The sequence below is a fragment of the Equus przewalskii genome, chromosome 21, assembly GCF_037783145.1.
Source record: "Equus przewalskii isolate Varuska chromosome 21, EquPr2, whole genome shotgun sequence".
Classification (NCBI taxonomy): Eukaryota; Metazoa; Chordata; class Mammalia; order Perissodactyla; family Equidae; genus Equus; species Equus przewalskii.
The window spans coordinates 28,440,936-28,468,727 of NC_091851.1; the positions used below are offsets into that span (position 1 = coordinate 28,440,936).

At 49.1% G+C, this 27,792-nt stretch overlaps 1 protein-coding gene across 1 annotated transcript; it reads left to right on the plus strand.

The window, feature by feature from the left end:
* The first annotated feature begins 458 nt into the window (after nt 1-458).
* Nucleotides 459-27,792, plus strand: LBP (lipopolysaccharide binding protein). Its single transcript, XM_008517417.2, has 15 exons — nt 459-1,114; nt 2,904-3,018; nt 4,162-4,290; nt 7,307-7,462; nt 8,092-8,155; nt 11,475-11,538; nt 13,223-13,314; nt 13,835-14,011; nt 15,358-15,417; nt 17,316-17,483; nt 18,672-18,739; nt 19,258-19,300; nt 21,102-21,165; nt 21,974-22,050; nt 24,168-27,792. The coding sequence occupies exons 1-15, from the start codon at nt 991-993 to the stop codon at nt 24,210-24,212; spliced, it is 1,446 nt and encodes a 481-aa protein (XP_008515639.2). The 5' UTR covers nt 459-990; the 3' UTR covers nt 24,213-27,792.

Sequence of the window (27,792 nt, forward strand, 5' to 3'; positions counted from 1 at the left end):
GAATTAAACACAATCCCTACTATAAATTTTGTTTTCCAAATAAAATGCTATTATCTTTACTTACTGCCAATACAGTATATCCCCAAGAAAATTAAAATTTTAAATACCAACAAACAAAAAGACTTTAAAAACACCGGTAATCCTGCCCATCTAACCAGAGATAATCTCTCAAAACTCCTTGCTAAAAAGTCTCCATATGGCAAACATGGGGGTAGAACAAAGGAGCAGCCCCTCACTGTGTGGTGCCCTTGGAAACCAACCCTCACCAGCACGTTTCTCTAACCAGAAATACGTTAATTTCCGCAGCATCACTTTAAATGTGTCATAATGCGTTTCACCGATGCTCTGTCCTCGGCACTTTGGGTTGGGTCCCACTCCCCCTGCCTATTTCACCCAGCGCAGCAATGGGCATCTTCTTGAAGGGATGTATTTGCACGCTGGCTTAATTCTGTCCACAGGGTCAAGTTCCAGAAGTAGAATGACTGGGTTACCAGGCAGACGGGTGTTTAAAGACCGGCCACGTCACTTTCCAGAACATTTTACCGCCAGCAAGGTTTGGGAAAGCCTGTTTTCCTAGGGTGGGCGTGGGTTTCTTTTTTAAATAAACAGAGTCGAGCATGAAGAAGAGAGAATTTGGATGGCTCCGGACCTGGCTGTGAGTCCCAGCTCTGAGCGAGTGACATGGCCTCTCTGAGCCTGTTTCCTGGTCTGTAACACCGGGCCTTCCTAGCAATGACTGTGGGGTTTTGTTGTGGGAAGAGCGGACAGAGATTGTCACCTGGGGCCAGGCCAACCCACCCTCTGATCCTGGGGTGGCGACAACCAGCTTCTCTGTGTGACCTGTGACCCCAACAGTGTCGCAAGCAGGTTCCGGTCCCTGTGCCTCCCCTTCCCGATCCCAGGAACCCGCCCCCAGCCCTCAGGCTGCTTAAAGGATCTGGGCCCAGCCCACAGTTGTGACAGTCCTGGCCCCCTGACCTGGAATCCAGGATGGAGGCCTCGGCTGGGACCCTGTTCTCTCTACTCCTGATATTGCTGTTCACGTCCACCCCGGGAGCTCTGGGCTCCAACCCCGGCCTGGTTGCCAGGATCACCGACAAGGGCCTGGAGTATGGTAAGAAGCTGCGGGTTTGGTAAGGATTCGACTGGTTTTGGCTGACCTGCTTGGCACCAGGCTGCTCTGGGCGCAGTGGGGGCACAGACCAGGTACTCTCCCTTGGCTGGTGCAGCCTTCCCGGTTAGGTGGCCCTGGCTCAGCTTCTAGCCAAGTCACCCAACCGCTGGGGCCACTTGGGCACCTTACTTGTCTTAGCTGGGTCCCCACTAACCATCAGAGATAAGGATTTGGGTGCAAGTAGTTGATTTGGGAGATGGTTCCAGAAAAAACCATAGGGGAGTGGGAACGTGAGATGGGAAAGGAAAGGCAGCCAGGAGAGGCACATTATTAAACCAGCAGCCACTGCAGTGTCTGGAACAATTCTGCTGGAAAATCCTTGGTAAAGTTTGAAAACATATGCCTTAAAACTAGAAGTCAGAATGGCGGTTGCCTCTGGAGGCAGGTAGAGACCGGAAGGGACGTGAGAGAGCCCGCAGGGGCACTGGGGGTGAGCTGCATCTTGTCTGGGTGGCGGTGACATGCGTGTACAGACATTTAAAAATTACCTAGCAATACCTTTAAGATTAGTGCCTTTGAGGACTTTACGTATGTCATACCTCAATTTTAAAGGGTAGGAAAAGGAGGACTATTTTTAAGATGCTGAAACAAAGCCTTAGAATTAATCCATCTGAGTGGCCAGGGATCTGGGGTGTTTATATACTCCTCCCCACAGCAACTGACCAAGGGCTGCTCCTCACGTTTGTGGAGCCTCGATTGCCTTATGTGTTAAATGGGGTCATAACATGCCCTGGGGGTAGGGTTGTTGGGAGCCCAGACTGGCTGAGGGCAGAGAGTGAGTAAGCAGGGAAGGCTTCTTGGAGGAGATGAGGTGAGCAGAAAAGATAAAAGGGAGTTAGGCAGAGACAAAGGGTAGCATTCTGGCAGAGAGACCAGCATGTGCATTTGCTAGAGGGAGGAAAGTGGTGGAAGTGGGGCTACTGGTCACCGGTGTACACATGCCCTCCTCGAGGGCAGAATCCTGGCTCCCTCACATCTCAGAACAAACAGAAGCTCCTAATAAATGCTGTTTATATTGAAACCCTAAATCGGGCAAAATCTGCCTTTTGTCCCTTCCCACTGTGTGGACATACCATGTTCACTGAACCAATCCTGGAGAGTTGGACATTTGGGTCCTTTCCGTATTTTTAGTAACGTAAACCCTGCTTGCTATTCCAGACACTTACAGGGTGCCCCGCTGTGTGCCGGCACCAAGCTAGGTGTGCTGTGCATCCCCGCAGCCCCGTTGGTGATTTGCAACGATCTACTTTAACCTCAGGGCCCCCCATTAGGAAAGCATTGTTGCCATCGCTATTTGACAGAGGCAGGAAGTGAAGGCTGAGGACTTGCTCAAGGTCACCCAGCTAGAAAGATGCTAACGCCAGGATTCTAACCCTACAATCCTTATAGTTTCTTCTACGCAGGCTAGACACCGTGAAGGACAGGAAAGAGGACTGCCCCCAGCCCAAGCACACAGCACTCCACCCCTCGTGGAGTTGCTGACAAAGGCGTTCTGTTTGCTCATCCCTCAAATGGGCACGAATGTAACAACACCACATAAAACGTGGTGACCCTCCTGAGTGTTTCTCATGCCACTTGGCACGCAAGAGGGGCTCAGTCAGCTGCAAGTGTAATTAGTGCTAATAAACAAGTTGGCCTCTCTCCCCAGGGCAAGTGGGAGCCCCTGAAGGCTTTAGAGGGGAAGGAGGCAGGCAGAGCAGGCTGACTGCCAGCTTTTTCCTGTCCACAGTGGCCAAGGAGGGGGCAATGGTTCTGCAGAGAAAGCTGCGTGGAATTTCTCTGCCCGACTTCACTGGGGACTTCAAGATCCGCCACTTGGGCCGTGTGCACTATGAGTTCCACAGGTGGACCTCCTTTCTGCTGGGGCCCCGAGGTGGGGGGGTTCTGGAGAGGAAGGGAGGAGAGCCCCAGGATTCCTAGGTGGCCAGTGGGCTAGTTCCTCGCAGAGTTCAGAGGGAAGTTCTGGGAGGGACTCGGGCTCCTGCATTCATTCATACAACAAAGATGAATGGAGACCTCCCGGCTGTGTGGCTGAGCCTCAGTTTGCCGATCTGTACAACGGGGAAGACACCTCTCCTCCTCGGAGGGACGTGCAGGCTCTGGTCTGGCGGCTGGAGGGTGTCTGGAAGGGAAGACAGACCTTCAACTTTAAATATAGTAGCCCAGCTGTTAGAGCCACGCTTTGTTCATCCAGGGGAGTCAACAAAGGCTTCCCAGAGGCAGTGGCATCTGAGCCTAGTCTCCAAAGGGTCATTCGACATGAGCAGCTGATGCTGAAAAGAGACATGAGACACTTTTTGACGGACGGCAATGGGAGGAGGGCAGCTGAGCCCACTGCTCATCAGGGCCCTTCCTGCTCCCTACCATTGATTGCTTCCTTCATTCCTTCTTTTATTCAGTCCACCGCAGTCGTTTATTGAGCACCTACTGTGTGCCAGGCAAATAAAATGGAACCTGACAGCTTTTTTCCCACGGACGACCCCACAATATGTGTCATCGTCTTGGTTTGCTGGTCCCAGCCATTTTGTGTCTTGAGGCTGCCCTTGACCTTCCCTGAACCCAGTTCCCAGACATGGATGTAGGGAAGGGATGGCTGGGAGAAGGAGCTGCAACCCCAAAGGGGTGTGTCTACGTGCCCTGCTCCGGATCCCACCCAGGATCACGAGTTCGTGGGCTCTGATCCTGATCGTGTGGCTTTGGGCAAATGCACCCCTTCCAAGAGGTTCTGTTTCCCTCTGTGAAGAGGGAACAAGAAGCATATGGACTCCCCTGTGAGGCCTAACTGACTTAACAGAAGGAGAACACTCCTCACGGCAGCAGCAGTGCAGGCACACAGCAGGCACTCGAGAAGTGGGGGCGCCAGACACCTGCCCGAAGCAGACTCTGCTGGCCTGGTCCCCACGGGGAGTGGGGGAGGAAGCAAGATCCAGGCTGAGGCTGGACCCAAGCTGGGGCTGATGCTGCCCTGCCTGCATCTCTTTCCGCAGCCTGGACATCTCCAGCTGTGAGCTGCTCGGCTCTGCTCTGATGCCTCTCCCCGGCCAGGGCCTGAGGCTCACCCTCTACGACTCTTTCATCGGGGCCCACGGCAAGTGGAAGGTGCGCAAGTCATTCTTGTAAGTAGACTCTGCTCCTAGGCTTTCCAGCCCTTGGCCTTGATTTCAGCCTTGGCCTTGGCCCTCTTCCCATCCTTCTTGGGTCAAAGGTGTTCCTAACTCAACAGAAAGGCCACATGGTGGGTGGAAGGAGCCCAAGCCCAGAGGTCGACCTGCCTGAGTCCTGGCTCTTAGATGAGTCTCTTGCCGCCTCACGCTTCCCTGACGGGCTTGTGGGCGAGCTAAACCAGACAGAGTTGTCTTCTCGGTTTGCTTTCCCCAGCAGCCAACCCCAAGGCAAGAATTCAAGGGCACTTAAGCCCCTTAGCTGGGATCTTTCTAAGGAAAGATCCGGATGGGTCTGGAGTGAGACAGGGAGCTAAGGAAGTCAGTTTGGCCGCCCATTGGCACTCTGCGCTCCTGGGGACCTCTGCAGACACTGTGGGCAGAGCCCAGCTCTGAGTTACCCCAACTCGGCCGCGTGACCCCGTCTTCCTGTTTGCGTTGGTCAAGGCTGGCTCCCAGGGCCCCGACTCTCCAGCACTCCGAACCCCTCTCTGACTGCGAGGTCCTTGCGGGGAGGGTGGGTTAGTCCCCCCAGGCTGCCTTACCGAAATATCACCGCCTGGGGGGCTTCAACAGCGGAAACGTACTTTCTCACACTTTGGGGGCTCCAAGTCCCAGATCAAGATGTCGGCAGGGTTAGTTTGTTCTGAGGCCTCTCTCCCGGGCTTGCAGGGGACCCTCTTGTGCTGCATCCTCGTGTGGTTGCCCGCTCTGTGCTAATCTCTTCTTAGAAGGTCACCAGTCAGACTGGATTCTGGCCCACCCAGTGGCCTCACTTTAACTCAATCACCTCTTTTAAGGTTCTGTCCCAAATACGGGCACATTCTGAGATGATGGGGTTTGGGCCTTCAACACATGAATTTGGGGGGACCATTCAGCCCGTGACAGGAGGGTTGACCAGTCTCTCCTGGGTGACCTGACCACATTTACACTTTAGACCTGCCCCATCCAATACGTAGCCTCCAGCCACATGTCTTCATGGAGTACTTGAAAAGTGGCCCAAGGGAGACCTGCTGTAAGTGGGAAACAGCAGATTTGAAGATTTAGAACAGAAAAGAACATAAGAAATCTTCTTAATAACTTATTTATTGATTACACGTTGAAATGATAATATATACTATTAAAATAATTTCACTTCCTTCTTTTTGCCTTTCTTTTTTTTTCTTTGAGAAAGATTAGCCCTGAGCTAACATCTGCCAATCCTCCTCTTTGTGCTGAGGAAGACTGGCCCTGAGCTAACATCTGTGCCCATCTTCCTCTACTTTATATGTGGGATGCCTCCCACAGCATGGCTTGCCAAGCAGTATGTTGGTCCACACCCGGGATCCAAACTGGCGAACCCCGGGCCGCCGAAGTGGAGCCTGTGAACTTAACTGCTGCGCCACCAGGCCTGCCCCTTCTTTCTGCCTTGTTTAATGTGGCTACTGGAAATTTTAAGTTATCTATGGGGCTCACAGTCTATTTCTTTTGGACAGCGCTGTTTTAGAAAGCCGCTCAGGACATGTAGCACCTGTTAAGTGCACACCCTTTCAATTTTCACGAGAGGAGTCAGACCGTGCTCTTCTGTCCTGGCCTTTTTCACTGACATGTCTCAAAGCTTTCATTATATGAGCCTATGAAGACCTACCTCACTCTTTTTTAAACTTTTTTTTAATGTTCTATTTTTATTGAGGGGAAGTTCATATAACATAAAATTAACCATTTTAAAGCGTACAATTCAGGGGCATTTAGTACATCCACCACGTGCTGCAATCACCACCCACATCTACTTCCAAAACTTTTTCATCACCCAAGAGACAACTCCGAACCCATTAAACGGTCGCTCCCCGCTTCGCCCTCCTCCGGCCCCGGGTGACCACCCGTCTGCCCTCTGTCTCTGTGGATTTGCCCGGTGCGGACATTTCATATAAACAGAATCTTACAATACGTGACATTTTGTGTCTGGCTTCTTTCACTTAGCATAATGTTTTTGAGGTTTATCCACATTGTAGCACGCATCAGTACCTTATTCCTTTTTATGGATGAGCGATATTCCACTGTATAGATAGATAGACCACATTTGGCCTCATTCTCTCGAAAGGCTGCATAGCATAGACGCCGGTGACTTCCGATCCTGTCCCTACTAGCTGACATTTAGGCTGCTTCCTCATTTCTTGCTATTACCCATGATGCTTCAGTGAGCTGCCCCCCACACACATCTTGGCAGGAAGAGCCACAAAGTAACAACTTAGAAGCAAAATTCCTGGGCCAAAGATATGTGTGTGAAAATTCGGAGAGATTGTACCAATTTGTGCTCCAGACACGCTGTCCTGGACGCAGTCTCTGGGGCTTCCACTTAACCTGCACCTTCGCAAGTGCTGGGTGTTAAAACTCCACAGCTTTTATTAAGCTGATAGGCAAAAGCTGGCATCATTGTTATTTCCATTTTTAATAACTTTCATATGCTTCTTTGCAATTGAACTTCTTGTTCACATCTTTGATCTTTTTTTTTTTTCCTTCTTTTGGGTTGTTTTATCCTTTCCATATTAATTTATAAAGGCTTGTTCTTTGTGATTTAAGGAAATTAGTCATGTATTAGCTCAAGATAAGGAAATTACTCTTTAGCTGGCTCATGATGCCTTTCTTTGTTTTGCTCTCATATGGCATTTGTTTGTTGACTGAACTTTTAATTTCCTATGGTAGTAAGTGTATCAGTCATTTCCTCTATGGCTTCTGAGATTGGGTCCTGCCTAGAAAACCCTTTGCCCTTCCCTGACCAGGAATAAGTGAACACAGGCTTTCTTCTAGATTTTCTATGATCTTATTTATAATAAATCCTTGCTTTCTAATAAATATTTGTAACAACTATTTGTAATTAAATGTTTACTCCAGCTCCACTTATTTTCAGGTAAGAATTGAGCTCATATTTCCCCCCTAAATGGTGGCCAGCCCTGGCCTACGGCTCAGTCACGGCTTCTCCAATCTCCTCCAGGAAACTAGATGGCTCTTTCGACGTGGGGGTCAAGGACATCACCATTTCGGTCGACCTCCTCCTGGGCAGCGAGCCCTCGGGGAGGCCCACAGTCACTGTCTCCAGCTGCAGCAGCCACATCTCTGACGTGGAGGTGGACATATCAGGAGATTTGGGGTAGGTCACCACTGGGGCAGTCACCAACTTAACTCCTGGTTGCCACTCGAGGCCCATCCAGCCCGCAGCCTGGCCTCTGATAGGCGTAAGAGTCCAGGCTTAATGCAGGAGCCCGTCACAGGCATTTGCAGGTAATTCTTTGGGGGACCCTGCTGAAATTGACAGATGCAGATTCAAGCCAGAATATTGGTGTGCTGTTTCCACCAAAACATGAACTTCTGGGGGCCACCATCAGGAAATGAAATTTGCCTGTCGGCTGAACACAAAGGTTTTAGGCCAAAGGAGAGTTTGTGAAAAATATACAAGCCCTTGGGCAAGTCTCTTTGAGTCTCAATTTCCTTGATGAGAACAATGTGGATTCTTGAGCCCCTCCCTCAAATCTGCTGAATCTGATTGGGGCTCAGCCAGGGCCTGGGGTGCCAGAGGCACCGAATCAGTGAGTGCGCTGGAGCCAGGACTGGCGTGTTCATCCTGTTCCAGACCAGACACAGCAGGGTACCAGGATGGGGTGTGAGGGGTTCCCTTGGAGACTGGCCTGGTGAGAGGCCAGGGCCTAGCCTTCTCAGCCACCCTGCCATCCCTGCATTCAGTGGCACACAGCTGACCATCCACTGTGCTCCATTCCCCAGGTGGCTGCTGAATCTCTTCCACAGCCAGATCGAGTCCAGGTTCCAAGAAGCATTAGAGAGCAAGGTAAGAATGTCTGAGCTGCTGGTGTCCCCTGAGCCACCCAAAAGCTGGATGCAAGTCCTCAGTGACCTCTGGTCCTTGACAGCTGTGGGAGCTGGCCCAGACATACTTGGGTCCAAGGCCCAGAGAGGACAAATAATTTCCCAAGGTCACAGAGCCAGTGTATGGCAAAACTGGGGGCAAAAAGTAGGTCTCTGGACTTCAAGTCTGTCCAGCTAGGGAGAGAATGGTTATATGGTTGGCCAAGTGTCACACAGCAGGGGCCGAGCAGAGACTCCCACCCCTCCCTCTGCTTGCTCACTGCCCCCCACTGCCCTGCATTCCACAAAGACCAAAAAGGAGGTCAGCGGGGACCAGGCAGGAAACTTCCGGAGCGAGTTCGTGAACCAGGTGGATGAGCTCATGAGCACCTGCCTTGGATGGAGAGGCAGCGACGCAGCATCAAATTTTCTCATTAAAAAAATAATACGAAATCTCTTAATTTTGTAATCTCTGGCTAAAACAAAGAGGTTTCCTGTTGACCTTCTGTTACCCCCCAAATCCTATTTCTGAAGTATCGTGTAACTGGAGCTGTGTCTGTAGCAAGGGCTGTGCTTGGGAAAGGAGAAAATGATGAAGGAGGAAAGGAGAAACACAAACACACACACACACACACACACACACGAACACGCACCTCTCTTGGTCCAACCTCTGGTCTGCCTTTAAGTGCCCCCTGGTGGTCTAATCGAGAATAGCAGGTAGACCCCACAGTTGGGCGTGACAATCTGCACACGTTCCTGTTCTTGTTCTGGGGTCCTGGGGTCTGGGTGAGCTTGGGAAATATGCCACCCTCCTTCTCAAGCCCCCTGCTACCATGTTGCCATGCCATTCTGAGTGGGACATAATATTCTTTAGCGGTGTGGATTTATACTCCCCTGTTGATGGGGATGATAATAATGACTAATAATATTATATAGCAATAGTAATATATTATAATTAATTGTAACATAATAATTATCAAAGTAATAAAGTACCATGACAATTACGGTTTTGATAAATTAATATGATTACTGTTATATAGAATATATCATTGTATAACTATTCTTATTTGTAATAATAATGGCGGCTATTTATGGAGCCGGGGGTTTGGCCAGGAATAACGTGCTAAGCACTTGGCACAGGCTTTTGAAGGAGTTGCCATTTTGCACATCTGACAGAGGAGGCTCCAAGAGGCGGAGTAATTTGCCCGTGGTCACCCTGTTGGCGGGAGGCTAGGTCGGGATTTGAACTTCCCAGAGCGGGGAACAGCTTGTACCAAAGGCCTTATAGGGCTGAGGGTCTCTCACCTGACTCCTGAACAGCGTGGGTCTTCAGAAATCTCCTTCTCCGGGGAAAATGTATTGCCCCGCACAAGATCCTTCTAATTCCCTGCTCAGGGCAGGACGTGGTGTCTGACCAGCAGGGCCAAGATGAACGAGCACTCACTGCGTGCTTGCACTCTGGGTCAGATATACTCACGCACCCTGCGAACACTTGGCCTTGTCACTGTATCCTGTGGGTGAGGACCCAACAGCAGAGAGAGATCTGCAAAGGTCACACAGCCAGTGGGGCTGGACAGGATTTGAACCCAGGTTTGTCCAACTCACCTACTACACCTTTAACCACTACCCTAATCTGCCTCTCCAGGAGGCCCTACTGTGTGTCTGGGACAGAGGTACCAGAGTGCCTCCTCCCCGCCCCCCCCCCCCCATCATTCAGGTCCCCTCGGGGTGGGGCATCCAGGCTCAGGCCTTTGGGATGGTCTAAAGGAAAAGCAAGAAGGAACAGCCTTGGGCGAGTTTTCTCATTCCTGTGAAATCAACCATGAACGTTCCTCACCATCCCTTTGCATTGCTTTCTGGCAGCTCCCCACTGCCAAAGCCCTCTCCCCAAACTGTGCCGGCTCCAAAGGGGGCCTAAGATTTCACCCCTCGCCTGCCCAGCCGCTCGCATAGCCCTCCCCACTGCCCTGTCCCTGATCAATGCCTGCTCACCCCTTTTAGCTTGTCCTTACAGTGTCACCTCTTCAAGGGAGCCATCTGTGACCCGACACTAGGCCAGGACCCCATCACGTGCTCGTGGAGCACCCCCAGGTCCCTCTCCTTCACTGCACATGTGGATTCACTTGCACAAGAGGTGGTAGCTGGTTAATCAGAAAAGCTGTTTAAAGAGAGGACTCTCTCACACATGTATAAAGGAAGAAAATATTTACATATAAATCCAAATGTTTTAAGATAACAGCCAATGTAAATTCATTTGATGTCAGGCTCAGAACTGTTCTCTGAAAATAGTCTCCCACAACTCTTAGGACCCACAACTAAAAAAACATACAACTATGTACTGGGGGGATTTGGGGAGAAAAAAAAGCAGGGGAATAAAAAGAAGATTGGCAACAGCTGTTGGCTCACAGTCTCTTGATTGGCGTTGCCTTTCTTGCATAAAACATCAATCTGCTACAAATTCCAGCTCCGATTTCTTTAACCACAAGGAGAATTTAAAGACATTTGCAAAGAAATCCCAGTGCAGAATCCTTCTAGATGTTTTTGATTTTTTTCTTCCTAAGCTTTTCTTGTCCACACCAAATTTAACAGCATTTTCTTTAAGCAACGTACCTTTCCAAAGGGTTTATCGTCACACTCCATCGGTTTACATAATAAATAATCTGAGTGATTACAATAGCAAGTGCAGCAAACGGGTTTGGGAACATGCAGTTCCTTTTCCTGAGAAGCATGCACCTCAGGCAGTGGCACTCAATCCCGTGTGCCCGCCTCCTGGGGTAGCACCCTCAGCGTGAGCATCCGGTCTTCCCTGGACGTCAGGGCAAACGAGGAATATTCGTCAGTGCAGCCAGCCTAAGTGATGACATTTAAGAAGCATCTACACTAATTACGCATTCGTTCGTGTGGCCATTTCTACCTACTGCCTAGTTCTGCTGCTCAACTCTTATCTATGGGCGGCCAGGGCCTCCCAAAGGAAACACCTTCAGTGGCAGAGCTGCAGGCAGTGCCTCTAGGCTCTGTCCCCTCATCAGGCTGTGGACGTGAGTAGCTAGCGCAGATGTGCAGCCTTGGAACTGACTTTGAAAGGTCCAGTTGGACTCTATTGGGGTCCACACGGGGATCTACATGTTTTTGGTCATTTCTGTTTCCTCAGTACCCAGCACATGATAAGTGCTTATAAATTTTTATAGAATCAATGATGAATGAGCAAATACGTGAAATAATGGGACTAAAGCAAACAGCACAGCACAGGGCCAGACCAAAGCCAGGGAACTCACGCAGGCTTTCTCTTTCATTTCTTTCAGATTTGTGAAAAGATCCAGAATTCAGTGACCTCCGACCTACAGCCTTATCTCCAAACTCTACCAGGTAGGGCACCTCACCCGCTCCTGGCTCAGTTTATTTCTGTTAATTTTTATAAAAGCATATACATCCATTATAAAACCTTAAATGGGGCAGAAGTATAGAAAGTAAAAATTAAAGGTCCCTTTTTCTCCTCAAATTTTCTTCTAAGAGGTAACTTCTATTTTGACTGTATCCTTTTGGATATTTTCTTTGCTTGCACAAATATAAATATACACATACATAAGCATATGAATATACCTTGATATATGTATTCCTTTTGTTCATGAATATGTGTATATATGCATAATTATGAATATCTATTAATCTAATCGTTGTATAGACATTGTCCTTTTGTAACTTGTGTATGTCGGAGATCTTTCTATATCAGCACACGTAAGTTGATTTCATTTTTTAAGTTTTCTGTGTAAGTTAATATATAGAGAAAAGTGCTCAAACCAGAAGGGAACAGTTTAAAGAATTTTCACAAACTGAGCACACGCACGTAACCAGCTCCCAGATCAAGAAACAGAACATGAATGGCCCTTCAGAGCCCCCTGGTGTCTCCTTCTGTCCCCGCCCACCTTTCCAGGGTAACCAGCATCCCAACTTCTACCAGCAAAGATTAGGTTTGTAACTTGTACATGAATAGAATCATCCAATATTTGTCCATTCTACTGTTGAAGGCCATTTGGGTAGTTTCAGTTTTAGACCATTTTGGGGAGTGCTGTTATGAATATTCTAGAACATGTGGACGCACGTCTTTGGGTCTATAGCTGAGAGTGAAGTTGCAGGCTCATGTGGTCTGCACAGATTCAGTATTATCAGATCCTGCCCGACAGTCTTCCGAGGTGGTTGGAACAGACGTCATTTTAACAGCTGCATAGTATTCCATCACATGGATGTGGGTTCATTTGTTTAATAAGTCCCCAGCTGCTGGACATGGAGGGTTGTTGCCATCCTTTGCTATTGCACAACCTCTTTGCCCGCACACGTAAGTGTAACTGTAGGAGAGTCCCCTAGAAGTGGAGGCCCCAGATCTAGGGTGCACACCTAGAGTTTGGAGAGACAGTCTGACAAGTTGTCTGAGGTGTTCTCTGATGCCTTGGCCCCCAGGGCCCCCCACGCTCACTTATTGACATTCCCTTTTAGTGGGGTCCCAGGCAGGCACAGATGGCCCAATGCATGGGACATAGGACCCCTGTTCCCCTAAGGCTTTATAAGGGAGTGGCTGGGCCCTGGACATGGCCTGACCTTCCTGGTTATTTGGTTCATGTTGATAGGAGGCTGGTTTCCCCGAAGATCGAGGCCTCTGTTGTAAACCTGGGGAGTAATACCTTTGGCTGGAGAATTTTCCGCATTGTGTGGCTTCCTTGGCATGAAGCTCCAGGGGTGGAGGGGCTGCCAGAACTGGACTCCCCTGCCCTTGGGGTGTGTGCGTGTGTGCATGTGTGTGTGACCCTGGAACCCACTCAGGCTCCACCCTGAGCATACCGCACCCTCCACCGGTAATTCACCGGTGGGACAAGAGAACCCCCGTCGTCTCTTTCTTGAAGAAGCAGCTCTTTGCCCCAGGGCTGGGCTGGCTGGAGGGCCTTAAGGCAGAGGGGCAGGGGGTTCTGAAGAAAGTCACAGGGAGTGTGTGTCAGCCAGAGCCCCTACCCTTTCCCCATCCCCTGGCTCCTAACTCCACCCTTCCCCCACTTCACAGTCACAACAGAGATTGACAATCTCACCAGCATCGACTACAGCTTAATGGAGGCCCCTCGGGTAACAGACCACGTGCTGGATGTAAGGTTTAAGGTGAGAGTCCTGGAGCAGGGGCTTGGGTGGGTCCAGCCCCAGTGTGGGTCCAGCTCCTCTTTCTTGGAGCCTCCTATCCCCTTGGCTTCAGATCTGTCCTCATCTCCCCAGTGGTTCCAGCTGCGTCGAGGACAAGGCAATATGGAGTGGTGGGGAGTGTTCCCAGAGCCAGGATCCTCCCACAGGTGTCTTACAATTCTTAGGCCTTGAAACTTCCCCTCCCCCTACTTCCCCTCCTTCGCCTGTCCCACCATGCAGGTGAGGTCACAGCTGGCCCTGGGTGGGGGAGAGGAGCCGGCCAGTAAGTCCTGTGGGTTAATATACCAAAGCTTCTGGGGAGCTTTTCATTAAGAGATTCTGGAAGCACAACACTTAGACCCAAAGTCTTTAATGGTGGAGTTTCAGACAGTATCTCTAGCCAATGCAACCTCATCAGGCTGTGGAGGTGGCGACCTAGCCCAGATGTTCAGCCCTGGGATAGACTCTGAAAAGTTCAAATGAACCCTACTTCTCTCTCCAGGGTGAAATTTTTAACCATGATCACCGCTCCCCAGTTACCTTTGTTGCTCCTGCCATGAGTCTTCCTGAGGAACACAGCCGAATGGTCTACTTTGCCATCTCGGATTATGTCTTCAACACAGCCAGCCTAGTTTATCAAGAGGCGGGGTACCTGAACTTCTCCATCACAGATGACATGGTAAGGATGGTGGCAGAACAGGACTCACGAATGATAATGTAACCTGACCTTCCTTCCTTCTTTCCTTTCCACCTCATTTACATCAGTGACATAGGAAAAAAGATCAAAGACCAGGAAAAATATGTTAGCACAATTTCCCTTTTCACTTTGGCTGCCAGGAACCTCAAAGTCAAAGTTCTTTCTCCCTTATATAACAACTGTGGAAGACTTTGTGGCTTGCTTATCTGTTTTATTTTCCCCTAGTCTAGCTCTGTTGTTCTGATTCATATTTTCTCTCATCCTGATGGTTTTTGGAGGTTTTTTTTGAAAAAAATATGTTAGTGAATGAAGCAGAATAATAGACACACTGATAAATGCATAAAGTCACATAGAGCAGGAAATAAAGACCGAGTGAAAAGTAAAGCACAATTATGAAGACACTGGATCCAGAAATTGATTTTTTTTTTCAATCACAAGCCTGTCTGGGAGCTTCTTTGTAGCCAGAAGGGAAAGGGTACATGGTTTAGTGACTCACGGTAAAAAGGAGAGACCAAGTCCTCCTAGCATTTATCTCTGAAAAAACTGTCTCCAATGTGACTTTGTCTATAGGATACTAAATTTGGTAGTATAATGTAATATTCTGGGTTTCAGATGGTTGTTTCTTGTAGCTCTTCGTAAAAGCTGAGGCCTCGTGTACAGTGTCAGGATGGCAACGCAACACGATGTGGTCCAGCTTGGAGGATCTAGCTTCCCCTGGTGATAAGTCGGGGACCACCTGCTGGATGGGTGGAGTGACTTTTTGTCCTTCAAATGGCTTCTCTCTCACACACAGGCTTTCTCCCTCTATTATCACATTTGATACCCCATCCCCGCTGCAGGTCGTCCTTTCTCTTGGTGAATGGGACCACACGGCTGTGTTTGAGTGCTCACCATGTGCTAGGCCTCGTGCTGGATACTTTGGACCCACCATCTCATTTATCCCTCTCACACTGACCCAATAGGTGGGGACCATTATTGTTCCCATTTTATAGGTGAGGAAGTTGAGGCTCAGAGAGGTGAAGGAACTGGTCTAAGACCACACAGCAGCAAAGCCAGGAGCCAACCCTAGGTCTGTATGACTGCAAATCTCACCCTCGGGGACCCTCTGAGTGGGTCCTGCATGTCAGCCAAGCTCCAAGGAGAGCAGCCAAGACCCTGGGGACTCACGTGCTCATGGTGAATGCAGGACGGGCGTCTTGTCACTGCCGTGGTGAGCCCAGGCAGTCGAGAAGCTACAAGATTGAACCTCCCTCCACCTCCCTACGTCTCTTTAGATCTTCAGCTTCAGCAGGAGCACTGTAAAACTTCTTTGTGTCTCTTTGCTATAGGTTCCGCCTGACTCTCCCATCCGACTGACCACTAAGTCCTTCCGCGTCTTTGTCCCCAGGGTGAGTCCCCTCAGCCCTTTTTGGGCGCAGGTCGGGCCCACTAGCCTTCAGGGGTTTCTGTTTAAAACCTTCACACTCTCTCAGTTTACCCAAGAGCCAGAAGGCGGCAGCAAGGCCCCCAGTGAAGCCTGGAGTGCTGCAGGCTTCAGGGCTCCCTTCCCTTCAAAGCCCACGTAACAGATGTCTGAGCCCCGTGTCTCATGGGACCACAGCTTGTCCGGTCTTTTATTGGTGATATCTGAGAGTCCCAAGGAATGCCAACATGTCCCACAAAATGTACCCTAATCAATATCATCAAACAATTACAGAGGCGTCCTGGGGTCCAGGCACTGTCCATGGTGCTTAAAAAATTATTTTTTGACTGAATAATAAATTCTCATGGCTCAACATTCAAAAGACATAAAAGGTCATAGAGGAGAAAGTCTCCCATCCATGCTGTCCCCTAACCACCCAGTCCCCATCCCGAGCCCACCAGTATGATCAGATATACATCCTTCTGGGGATGCTCCACGTATATACAAACAAACGTCGTGTGCCTTTTCCCTCATTTTTTTACACAAGTAGAGGCACCACTTTGTACCTTACTTTTCCCCTTGCTGTACCAGGAGATCATTCCATATAGGTAGATAAAGAGCTTCCTTGCTCTTGTTCTCCTGGGTATCCAGTCTGCCAGTGAATGGATTTACCGTAGCTGTTAAGCCAGCCTCCCATGGGAGGACTCATAGGTTGTTTCTGGTCTTTGGCTCTCTCAGAGTTGCAGTCAATAGCCTTGAGCCCCATCATCACTGGGCAGCATCTCGTTTAATCCCACAAAAACCCACCTGTCCTCTCCCCCACCTTCCGAGTCCCCCAAGATGCGCTCAGACAGGCGGTAGTGTTCAACATGTCCTGGCATCAGGCAAGAAGGCCTGATGACGGTTGAGGGGAATTAAAATGGTGGGAAAAGTTTTAAATTTCACGTCCTGCTGTGCCTGGGTCATGTCCTTCCATAAGTTTCCCCCTACAGGCCCTTCCCCTCCCTAGAGACCCGCGACAGCCCAACCAGCCTCTGTACTGTGGGTGCTAGCTTTGCAGGGCCTGTGGCCACATCCTGGCTCCAATGTCCTTTTGCTCCAGCAAGAGGAGGGAACTCTCTCTCCCTCTTCCTGCTTGTATGATAATCAACTCAGCCCACCTTCCAAGTAAAGTGGTTGCCCCCCTCAACCTTCTCTACATCCCCCTTTTACAACTGAATGTAGATTTCACATTTGCATAACCAAAAGGCTCATGGGACTCTCGCTCTTCCACCAACCTCCCCCTGAAAAGGAACAGTCTCACCCCAAAATTAAATTCTAGTTAAACAGAAAATTGCGAGCACTTTTGAAATAGTGGCATCTAGTGGTATCGTATTTCCAAAACATTGGCGTCCGGTCTCCGCATGTACAGTTACCCGAGTGTGATGAGGATGTGGAGAAACCACAGCTCTCGCCTGCTGCCCGGGGAGGGGTGGCCGGTGAGAAAATTGGCCCGATCTTTCTGGAGGACAGTTTGGCAATGCCTGTCAGACGCTTGAAAAATATCGCTGCCCTTTGAGTCTGCAATTCCCCCAAAATAACAGCCAAGGGCACACAGAGGGGTGGTCATTTTAATGGCGAAAACTTGGAGACAACTTGATGCCCAGCGGGGCTCGATCAGTCACAGTACTCATGCACGATGGAACACAATGCGGCCACGAAACAGATGATGCAGACTCTGGCGTGGGAAGATGTTCCGTTGTGTGGTTAAGAAGAAAGCACTCAGCATTTGTGGAAATAAAACCAACCCAGAAGCATTCTCAGTTTTATCTGACTCCCTCAAGCCTCTCCCAGCAAGCATGCATCTTTCCTTCTCTTGACCTAATCTCCTCATTTTGCCCCCAGTTAGCCAAGCTGTACCCCAACATGAACTTGGAGCTCCAGGGAGCAGTGGTCCCGGCCCCATTCCTGAACTTCAGCCCTGGGAATCTGTCCTTGGCCCCCAACATGGAGATTGACGCCTTTGTGATCCTGCCCAGCTCTGCCAGGGAGCCTGTCTTCCGGCTTGGTGTGGTAAGTTTCAAAGCCTTTGCAAATGTTGTTCCCTTTTTCTGCATACTTTTCCCCTCACTCACGTCCTGGCTAATTCCTTCAGATCTCGACTTAAACATCACTTCTTCGGAAAGCCCTTTCTTGGTTGCCCTGACCCCTGACCCACCTCAGGCCCCTTGTCCTTTTTTTCTTGTAACACATAATATTTTTCTTCATGGCATTTATAATAAAGATGCTGATGCAGCTGTTGGCAGGTTTATTTGTTTAAGCATGTATCTCCCACTGAGTGAGTCTGGGCTGTGGCGGGGAGGAAGGTACAGGGGTCTTTGACCCATTTGCTCTGCTCTGTGTCTGTATCTGACCCCGGAAGACTACATTTCCCAGGCTCCCTTGCACTCTGACTTCCAGCTAGGTCAGCCAATGGAAGGTACTGTCAGGAGAATGGAGGGGGAGAGGAAAGAAGTGAGTGTTTTTCCTCTCTCTTTGTCTTGCACAGAGACTGTCTCCTGCACGGCGGCTCCCATAACCCCACTCCCCACTCTGTCCCCCAGGTCCTGGGGTGGAAGCAGCTTCCTCCTCTGCTAACCTCTGAGCTGCCTCTCCAGCTCTTTTATTGGCTTCTCAGCAATTCCATCACTTGTATAGCAATTCCCTGTATTAAATTCCCTCTGCATTAAATACCCAGAGTGGTTTCTCCTTTCCCAAGGGGCCCCACCTAGTAGGGAAGGGATCTGAGTCCTTCGGGGTCCTGCTCACTGGATGGAGAACGTTGCTCTCTTGTTTCAGGTTTGAAACTCAACAACACAAACCTCTGGAAGGGTAATTGCTCCTAGATGCTGTATCTGCAATTTGATGTTGTCATCAATATATTTTAAATTAAAACAGAATCTATTATTATTATTACTAAGGCTGAATCTTGAGATAGCTAAATCCACCCCCTTTAGAGATCTCCATGGATCGACCTTCTCCTGGTGGTCTGTTCAAAGTTGAACTGCTGTCATAGTCAGCAATTCCAAGGGGTGATGTTCAAGGTCACACATGTATTGAGCACCCACCGTGAGCCTCGTGGAAGTCCACAGTTAGTGGACAAGTGCCTGCTCTGACTCACGGAGCTGTTGTTTAGAGGAGAGAGCTGGTCCTCATAGGCATCCTTCCTGTCTGTGACAACCTCCCTCATTGGGACCCGTTTCCTTCTACTGGCATTTCCAGACCACTAATGTGTCCGCCGTGTTGACCTTCAACACTACCAAGATCACTGGGTTCCTGAAGCCAGGAAAGTAAGTCCTCCTCCTGCCCCCTGGGCTCCATCTGGGCACTGTCTCTGAGGCTCTGAAGCTGGGGTGGGATGTGAGGAGACCCTCCTGTCAATATTGGGGGCCTGCCATTTGGGAAGGAAACTTAAATTTCACCCCAGGTGGCTCAATTCTTTTGCCTCACTGGTCATGCCCCCACAAACTTCCTTTCCACCTAACCCCCATTACTTCCAAATTTCTAAAGAATTTACTAACACTGCTTTTTCTTAAGCTATAGATTTTAGATATCCGCTGTACTGACTTCCTGAAATGATAAAGATTGAGGTCTTTTTACACCACCTCCCTCCCCCTGCCAGTCTTCATAATGTAATTGTACCACTGTTTTTTGTTACTCACTCATCTTTTCCACTCCCACCTCTACCCCACCTTTGGCCCTGTGACTTCTCAAGTAGGTACCTCCTACTTTCTTGGGACCCCCACATTGCTTAGGTTTCCCACGGATGTAATACCTATGTCTCTGAATCTTCCCTGATTCCTTGTAGGGTACAAGTGGAACTGAAAGAGTCCAAAGTTGGAGTATTCAATGTAAGTTATCTTTGTTTTTATTTATGACATGATTAGGGCATTAGTCAATTTAGAGTGTGTACTAAGCAATGCTATGGCGCCTATTGAAGGAAATAGAAAAGAAGAAGAGCAGCTATCTGCCCCAAAGAAGTACAGAAGCTCTCGAGGACACAAAACATAGGGCCAAGAACAATTACCTCCCAAAATAAGACAATATATAATTAAACATTAATTAAACATATAATTAAATCATCTATTGGACAGAATTCTTTTAACTGCAAGGAAAAGATAACCAACTCAAATTGTCTTAAGCAAACAGGAGGAATGTAGAGAGTCATATACCTAAAAAGCAAAAACCAAAAACCAAAAAATTAGGGCCACAGGTTTCAGGCACAGCTGGATCCAGGTGCTCAAATTAGTGCATCAAGAATCTCTCTCTGTCTGTCCATTCTGCTTTCATCAGTGTTGGCTTCATTCTCAGGAAGGTTCTTCCCATTAGAGGAAAACCCCAAAATTTTCTGTAGTTTCACTTTCTTAAAAAAAACTTACCAAAAAAAAAATCCATATAGTAACTCATTGGATTAATCTTAGTCATGTGCCCATTCTTAAGCCAATCACCGTGGCCAGAAATTGGACCAATCAGCAAGCATCCATTTTATCTACAGTCCTGGAGCCAGGATTTGCAGTCCCAAATCATGTGGACTAAGACTGGAAAGGCAGGTTCCCCAGGGGAAATTAAGGACCCTGTGACAAAACCAAGAGGAATTGCTTGCTGGGCAGGCAAAGCCAAGAGATGATTTCTCAAGGAGGACAAAGTGGTGAAATAGGCAGTCCCCTATTAAAGGAGGAAAGAGAATGGGAAGATCGGGGTGGGCTGAAGGCATCAAGGAGAGATCTCTGAAAAGAGCGAAGGCGGACGATGGCAGCTGCTCTTCCCAGGCCAATGGAGAGATGCAGTAGTCGTCTTCCTTTCTCCCATCCCACAATGCCTGCCCCCTCTCACCACCCTCCCCCCCGCCCTCCTCTTCCCATGGAGAGACACTGCCCACAGGGACCCCAGAGGATGACTCCTTTCAGAGACTAAAGGATAAAGTGAATAATGACACACTAACATCGTATCTGCGCATGGCATATAAAAATGTCCTAGAAAGTAAAATGATCATATGTAAAGATTCACAAAAAGTCATCCCTATCAGGTTTCCTGAACATGACATGTAACAAGCAAGAGCTATAGAATCAGATAAATCTGGATTCAAATTCTGACCCTGCTGCCAAGTTTCTAGCCAGTCACTTTCCTTCTGGGGTCCTCAGTTTTCTTATCTGTGAAGTGGGGACATTAATATCAACTTCGAGGGGCTGTTGTGAAGGTTGACTCAGATACAAATGTAATGCTCTGAGCCGACAGCTGGCACACAGTGAGTGCTCAAAGTTGTGTTTCATAATTTTCGTTTTGACTTACAAATTTCTTTATTACACAGGTACTTCAGGAGAACATTCTCAATGTAAAAAATTAAATACTAGAGATAAGGCTAGGCCAAGCCTTGATGTTCTTCCCAGAGGAAAGACAGTTGGCTGTGCAATCTTCCAGAATTTTTCTATCCCTTTTCACACATATAAATGTGCATCTCAAAACAGTTTTATCTTATGAAATAGTAGATATCTATCCGCAATTTGCTTTTTTCAAGGCTTTTGCCATGTCAGCACTTACAGAACCCCCACCCCCGTGCCTGGGGGCGGGGGTGGCGGGGGGAGCCAGGTGGAGGGTTGTTGGTGAGCAAGAGGCTGCCGGTGGTGACAGTGTACCTCTCCTGCTCTCCACCAGGTGGAGCTGTTGGAGGCGCTGATCAACTTCCACATTCTCAACACCCTCTACCCCAAAATCAACGGTAAGAACATTGTGGATTTTTCCAGTCAAGAGGGGACATTGCCCTTTGGGTGAAAGAGAGCTGGCCTTGCGGTTGGAAGACAGGGCTCTCCTACAGGCTGTGTGATCTTGGGAGAGCCACTTCTCCTCTCTGAGCTTCGGTGGCTTGTCCGTGAGATGGGAGTGTGGAAGCTGGTGTCATCTTCCTTCAGAGCTCTAATGAGGCTTGGGGACTGAGCTCTTTGGAGCATGGGAAACCTCCTCATAAAGGGAAGGACGGACTCACGGACGTGTCCCCCACACCCTGAAGTGGCAGGTGACAGATTGAGGACCAAGTTAATATAGAGGGCACAAGGCAGCCCACCTCTGAATTCATTTTCCCAGGCAATTGCCAACTCTCTAGTCAAAAATTAAAGCGTAAAGATCTAAACCCTGTTTCCGTGAGGCCCTGCTTCATTGGGCTGAAAGAGAAAGCAGGGGAGGGTGGGGAACGGGTCCACCAGCTTCTCATCGTGAGTGTCTGCTGCCCCAGACCTGCCACTTCCTCCATAAAGTGCCCTGGGCTCAGGCTCCTGGGTCAGCCTGCCTGGGTTCAAATCCCACTTCTGCCACTTTATAGCTCTGTGACCCAGGACAAGTTACTTGGCCTCTCTGTACCTCAGTTTCCCTATCTGTAAAATGGGAATAGTAATTATACTTACCTCATAGTCTTTGGTGATAATTAAATGGGTATAGCGTTTGCAGAGATGACCTTTTCATTTTGTGTAAAACTTCATCTATAATCGTTATTTATTAACTAACCTCTCTCATTGTCATGCCTCAACTTCCAGATAAGTTGGCAAAAGGCCTCCCCCTCCCTCTGCTGAAGCATATTCGGCTCTACGACCTTGTTCTCCAGATCCACAAGGTCAGTGGGTTCATGGGGGGCTCTGAGGATTGGGGGGGTGCAGTTAGCTTGCCAGGTTCAGAGGCCGTAACTCAGTGAGCAGGACCCAGCCCAGCCCAGTGGCTGGGAAACTCTGCACTCGAGGAGGATGCCCTGGGCACAACTAGATGCCACAAAGCCATCGCGTGTCCTTCAGAAGTGCCCCTCTATTGAGGCAGAGGGCGTCTGCCCAGCTCATGCCCCCTTGCCTCCCACTGCCCACTGTGGGTGGCTGGGGGAACTCAAGACCAGCTCGTTTTGAAAATCCTGCGATCTTTGACTGGCCACAGGTTGAGTTCTGAAAGCCATTTTTAACTTTTTAAAAATTCTTCTAAATTCTTAAGTGGAAGAGCTTTATTATAAATATGTTTGGAGGCCAGCCCCCGTGGGCTAGTGGTCAAGTTCAGCACACTCTGCTTCAGCGGCCCGGGTTCGGTTCCCCAGAACAGACCTACAGCACTCATCCGTCAGTGGCCATGTGGTGATGACGACTCACATAAAAACAAGAAGATTGGCAATAGATGTTCAGGGTGAATCCTCCTCAGCAAAAAAAAATACATATATATATGTTTGATGTGCTCCTCCTCCCATTTTAAACAAGTAACATAACCATATTATACACATTTTTAAAAATTATTCATAAACCCATTGCCCCACCACATTGACAGTTTGAATTTCGGTGTACCTCCTTCCATTCTTTTTTTCTCTCTAAGCATTTTAAAATGTTGTGTTTGTTTATTTTGGATAGTTGCGTTGCTGGTGCTCACACCTGTCTTTTTTTCTTTTTAAATTTATCATCCCTTGGGCTTGTTCCCTTGTTGCAATCTAGTCCCCCCTCCCATGTTAATTACTGTCCCATCCATCAGAAGGACCATAATTCATTTATCTATTTTAATACCAGGGAATATATCTGATTCTCCCCTATTCTGACCAAGGATTTTATGGTCCACTCGTGTCCCACAGTTCAGGTTATCTTTCTAGAACAGCATCTCTAAGGTGGGATGACTGGTGGGCTAGAAGCGTTAAAGGAGATGCTGCATTGTGCCCGGTAATTGTCAACATCTGGTAAATAACAGTTACTAAGGAGTGTGAAGGGCAACAGAATGGTCAGAAACATTGAAACATTGACTAAATGTTGTGTTTGAAAAACAAATGTCCAAAGCCCCTTTGGGCCCAGAGATATCAACACCCAAGTACTATTGAGTGTTTACAAGGAATCAGACAGATCTTGGCCCGGTGACTCAGCAGTTAAGTTCACACGTTCTGCTTCGGTGGCCCAGGGTTCACCGGTTCGGATCCTGGGTGCAGACCTATGTACCACTTGTCAAGCCATGCTGTGGCAGGCATCCCATATATTAAGTAGAGGAGGATGGGCACGGATGTTAGCTCAGGGCCAGTCTTTCTCAGCAAAACAGAGGAGGCTTGGCGGCAGATGTTAGCTCAGGGCTAATCTTCCTCAAAAAAAAAAACAAAACAAAACTGGAGTGACAGTTCCTGCAGTTGGCCTCAGTTTTCCCCCCTGCAAATGGGGTGTAGCCCAAACTCCACTGGGCTCTCATGAGGATTAGAGGCCAAGTCTGAAAGCATCTTGCTTCAGGACACGGGAAGTGATTAGAAGATTTATTATATGTCATCATATTCGTTAGAATTTTGAGGTCAACTCCATTCATTTGTTTGAGCGCCAAAGGCAGGGAATGGATCGCTGTGGGAAAGAACTGGACTTTTCCTTGAGTTCAAAATTCTTGTCCCTTAGGGTAATGGAAACTTATGAGAGGGTAGGAGAGTAAATCCCCACAGCTCGCAATTTTGTGTTATTTGCCAAGGAAAGAAAATTTAGGTGACACAAAGGACATTTATGAGGACTGCCAGGAAGCAGCAGCTTGGGAAATGACAGATAAATTGCCGCCTCGGAGAAGGTAGCTGGCAAACCTGTGCTTTATGGAGACCTTGGGGATGGAGACACGCTCACAATTTATGCATTGACCTGGTTTCTGCCAGAACTTGTGTTTCTTCAATCACGGGCCTCCCTTTAAACCAGAGATGCTTCTTTTTGGAGTGGAGGATGCGTTTACCATCCTGTCCTGTCTCGTCTCTCCTAGGACTTCCTGTTCTTGGGCTCCAACATCCAGTACACGAAAGTCTGAGGGCAAGGAGGAAGGTGGGGCTTGGAGGTCACAGCTGGATCAGCACGTTGCCCTTCCAGATGTGCAGCATCCTCCCGGAGATTCTGGGAGGAGGAAGACACTTCTGTTCTCAGCTCTGGGGGCGAGGTCTGCGGGGCCTCTACCCCGACACTCCTCTTCAGCAGGTGCACCCACGCCCTCTCTGACTCCAGACTTTCCTTTCCTGCCGGGATGGACCATCCTCCCTCTCAGGCCTGTAATGTCTTTAAGGGCAGGCACTGTCTTTTTTATTCACCATCCAATCCCCATGCCTAGCGGAGGGCTGGCACTTAGTAGGTCCTCAATAAATATTGCCTGAATGGTTCAGTAAAGGAACCACCTGGTACTCTAGCTGGACCTCCCTACTGCCCACGCTCTTTTGCCTAAGGGGTCTTTCGATGGTCAGTCCCGTCTGTGGTCTGCGAGGCTCGACTCTGACCACATTCCCTTTTCTCATGGGCTGCTGCTTTGGGACCTGACAGAGAGAACAAGGGATCCCGCTCCCCGCTCAGCCGTGGCTCTGGCACTGATGTCTGCTCTCTAAGGAGCTCGTCCCTCTCAGTTCATGGGCAGTTCAGGGCTCGCTTCCACATGCGCCCCCTCCCTCGCTTCTTGCCTGCTGCACACACAGGGGCCAATGGATCTCCTAGAGCAAAATGTCAGCCTCCCACTGCTTTCTCTGACGAAACGGGTATCAATTAGGAGGAAATGGATCCATCTAGTTTTTGGTCTGTCCCAAATAAAAAGCTCATCCAACGGTTGTTTATGAGCCCCAAGCCTGGAGGAAGAGGCTTTGATTTCTGATCACTGAACAGCCAGCCTTTGATCAGACTTACTAAAGAGTCATTTCCAAGTTATGTAGTTGTCCCTTGGGGACTGGGAATCAGAAGGCTCGTTTGATTTTTTTTTTTATTGTGTTAATGAGCAGATGGATGGAGCTGCCAGCTAGCAGATAATTCACAGGGAATAGACCCATTTACCCTGTATGTGACAGCAATGCATTCCAAGATGGGACGACACGCTGTCACCCAGCTGGCGAAGCCGTGGCTTTGCCTTCTCCCTCCTCTTTCCTTTCGTCCACCATCGTCCCTGTGCAGGGCTGGTGGAGGGCTCCAGCTCAGTCCAGTACTAGCCATGTGGCCTTGGGCAGGTCCTTTCCCCCCTCAGCTTCCTTATCTATAAAATGAGGATGATAATGATATATTAATAATAATGATGACAATATTAGGTAATCCACATCAAAGGCTTCATTTAGCCATAGTGGGGATTGGAAACTTATTGGCTGGATTGCCTCCTGAGCATCTTCTATTGGCAGGCACGGGGCTGCTCCCCACGGGGACACAGAGGCAGCACAGACCCGGATCCGGTCCCTGATTTAAGAGTGTGGCCTCGGGTGTGCTGGAAAGGGCCAGCCTTGAGTCCAGCTTACTTGCTTTAGGCGCCTGGGCAACGCCTCTCTAACCCTCAGCATCCTCACCCTTCAAAAGGGGCTGGGAACTCCTCCTCGCAGGGTGACTAGGGACCCCACGGGGTCAAGCTTGTGGGGGTGCCCAGGGCATAACTAGGTCCTGGTAAACAGCTGGTGCGATCATCACCTGCTTTCCTTTGGGCTCCCCAGAAGTGGACACTGAGACAAGAAGGTGAATGCAAGTAGTTTATCGGGAAGAAGATTCCAGGAAATACCCACAGAGGAGAGAAAATGAGAGGAGGAAGGGAAGGCAGCCTGTAAAGGATGTGTGACCAAACCAGTTACCAAATGGCGGGGCTGGGATTAACCCCACTGGGGAAACTCCGGGAGCCAGTGCAGAGCACTCCTGAGTGTCCACCCCAGGGCCAGGGCAGCTGGGATATTCGCACACCATGTCCCATCAGTCACTGGTTGAGGGAGCTCCTGGAGGACCTTAGCTCCCTAGTTCTTCTCTGAGCAGACCGGGCTCCAGTGGCCACAGAAACCTCTCAGACAAAAAAAGAAAAATGCAAGTAGCGGCAAGTAGAAATCAGGTTGGTGTGCACTGACGTGGTAATGTGGGCGGGGCCCTGACATGGCGGCATATAGCCCTATAGCAGGGTAGGAAATTCAAGAGCTCACACTCCTGGATGTGCTGTAAAACCGTCTGCCACATTGCCTGGAAAAGTTGTGGGTTGTTCTCCTCTGCATATTTTTAAGAAACTCAGGCTAGTTTGCAAGCAAGCCTGCATTCCAGAACCTTCTAAGACATTCCAGGGGATGGCTCCAAGAAAAGATTCAGGGAGCCCCAAGCAAGTCCTTGATGAGTATGGAGCAACCAGGTTTGCTATGAGACAGGGGAAAAAACACTTATTTGTGAAAGAATAAAATATTTCTTATTCACAAAGCAAGGAAAGGCCATTCTTACCCGGTGAGACTAAACGCATTCCCTTTGTAACAGAGCCTCAAGTTAGAGTTCATCGTGCCTTGCTGGGATAAGTCCAGGATCACCACACTGGCCCTGGGGTCCCATAGAAGGTTCTGACATCCTGAAATCTGACTGTAGACTTGTGAGTATCCTGGACAGCTCAGTCTTGTATAGAAGGACTGGCCTTGGGACAGGACATTCTGACGTTAATGACCAGGACTCTGCTCTATCAAAGAACCATCAAGAAACCACAGTCTCATTGCACATAGACCTCATCTCCACACCAAACTAAGACGCCACCCTGGAGACCCTCCTCTTGACCACAGCCTGTTTCCCCCTCTCTGCTCCTCACTGACTTCCCCACGACCCCTCCCTACAGCTACACAGTGCTCCACACTTGTGTACAGACAAGGCAACTTCCTCTTTCTTAAAGATGCACAGGATGTCCTGGTGGGGATGTACCACAATTTATTTAACCAATCCCCTACGGATGGATCCTTAGGTTATTTCCAACGTTTTGCTTTTATACACGTGGAGTCCAGCTCTTCGTTTTAACCAGAGTCCAACAATTTAACCAAAAACTTATGTGTGACTTCTGAAGTCGGACCATAGGAAAGCTGCCTTCCCCACCAGTCTTGGTGCACAGCCGATGCCTCGCAGCCTCTGGAGGGAGTTGCAGCCAGGGACACAGGCGCCGGCTGGCGATGCCCTTGCGTATCTGCATCCCTAGCCTGAGCGCCTGCATTTCTAGGTCTCTATCTGAGGCGCCTCTGCTGAGGACTCTTTATCAGAGAGACAAGGGCAAACTTTGAAGACGTTTTTCCCTGCCATGACTCAGCACTCAGTACTTTGTCACTCCCAGCCCTTCCTTCCCCTGGCCTAGGGTCCATAAAACTGCCAGAAGCTACTGTCTGGGGCTCCCTCAACAATGAGATGGCCCCCATGTCTACACGGATCCAGTTGATCCATCGCTGGCACTCGGTTCCATGAGGAAATGAAAGGCGGGTGGGGGTGGTGGTGCAGGTCGGAGCCTCTTGCTTGCTTAGACTATGGAGTGAGTGACAAATGGCTTCAGTGTCACTTTCATTTGGGCTTGTTGTTGCTTTACCCAGCTACTACGACACCTGGCAGCTCAGCTCCCTCTCCTGCTCAGCTCCGCCCCTGACAATAAATAGTGCTTCAGTGAA

Excerpts from the sequence above, each read along its gene's own strand:
- LBP (XM_008517417.2), top strand. The coding sequence starts at position 991 with ATGGAGGCCTCGGCTGGGACCCTGTTCTCTCTACTCCTGATATTGCTG. Across the intron at positions 14,012-15,357 it reads TCTCCATCACAGATGACATG|GTTCCGCCTGACTCTCCCAT; the intron begins GTAAGGATGGTG and ends TCTTTGCTATAG. Across the intron at positions 15,418-17,315 it reads TCCGCGTCTTTGTCCCCAGG|TTAGCCAAGCTGTACCCCAA; the intron begins GTGAGTCCCCTC and ends TTTTGCCCCCAG.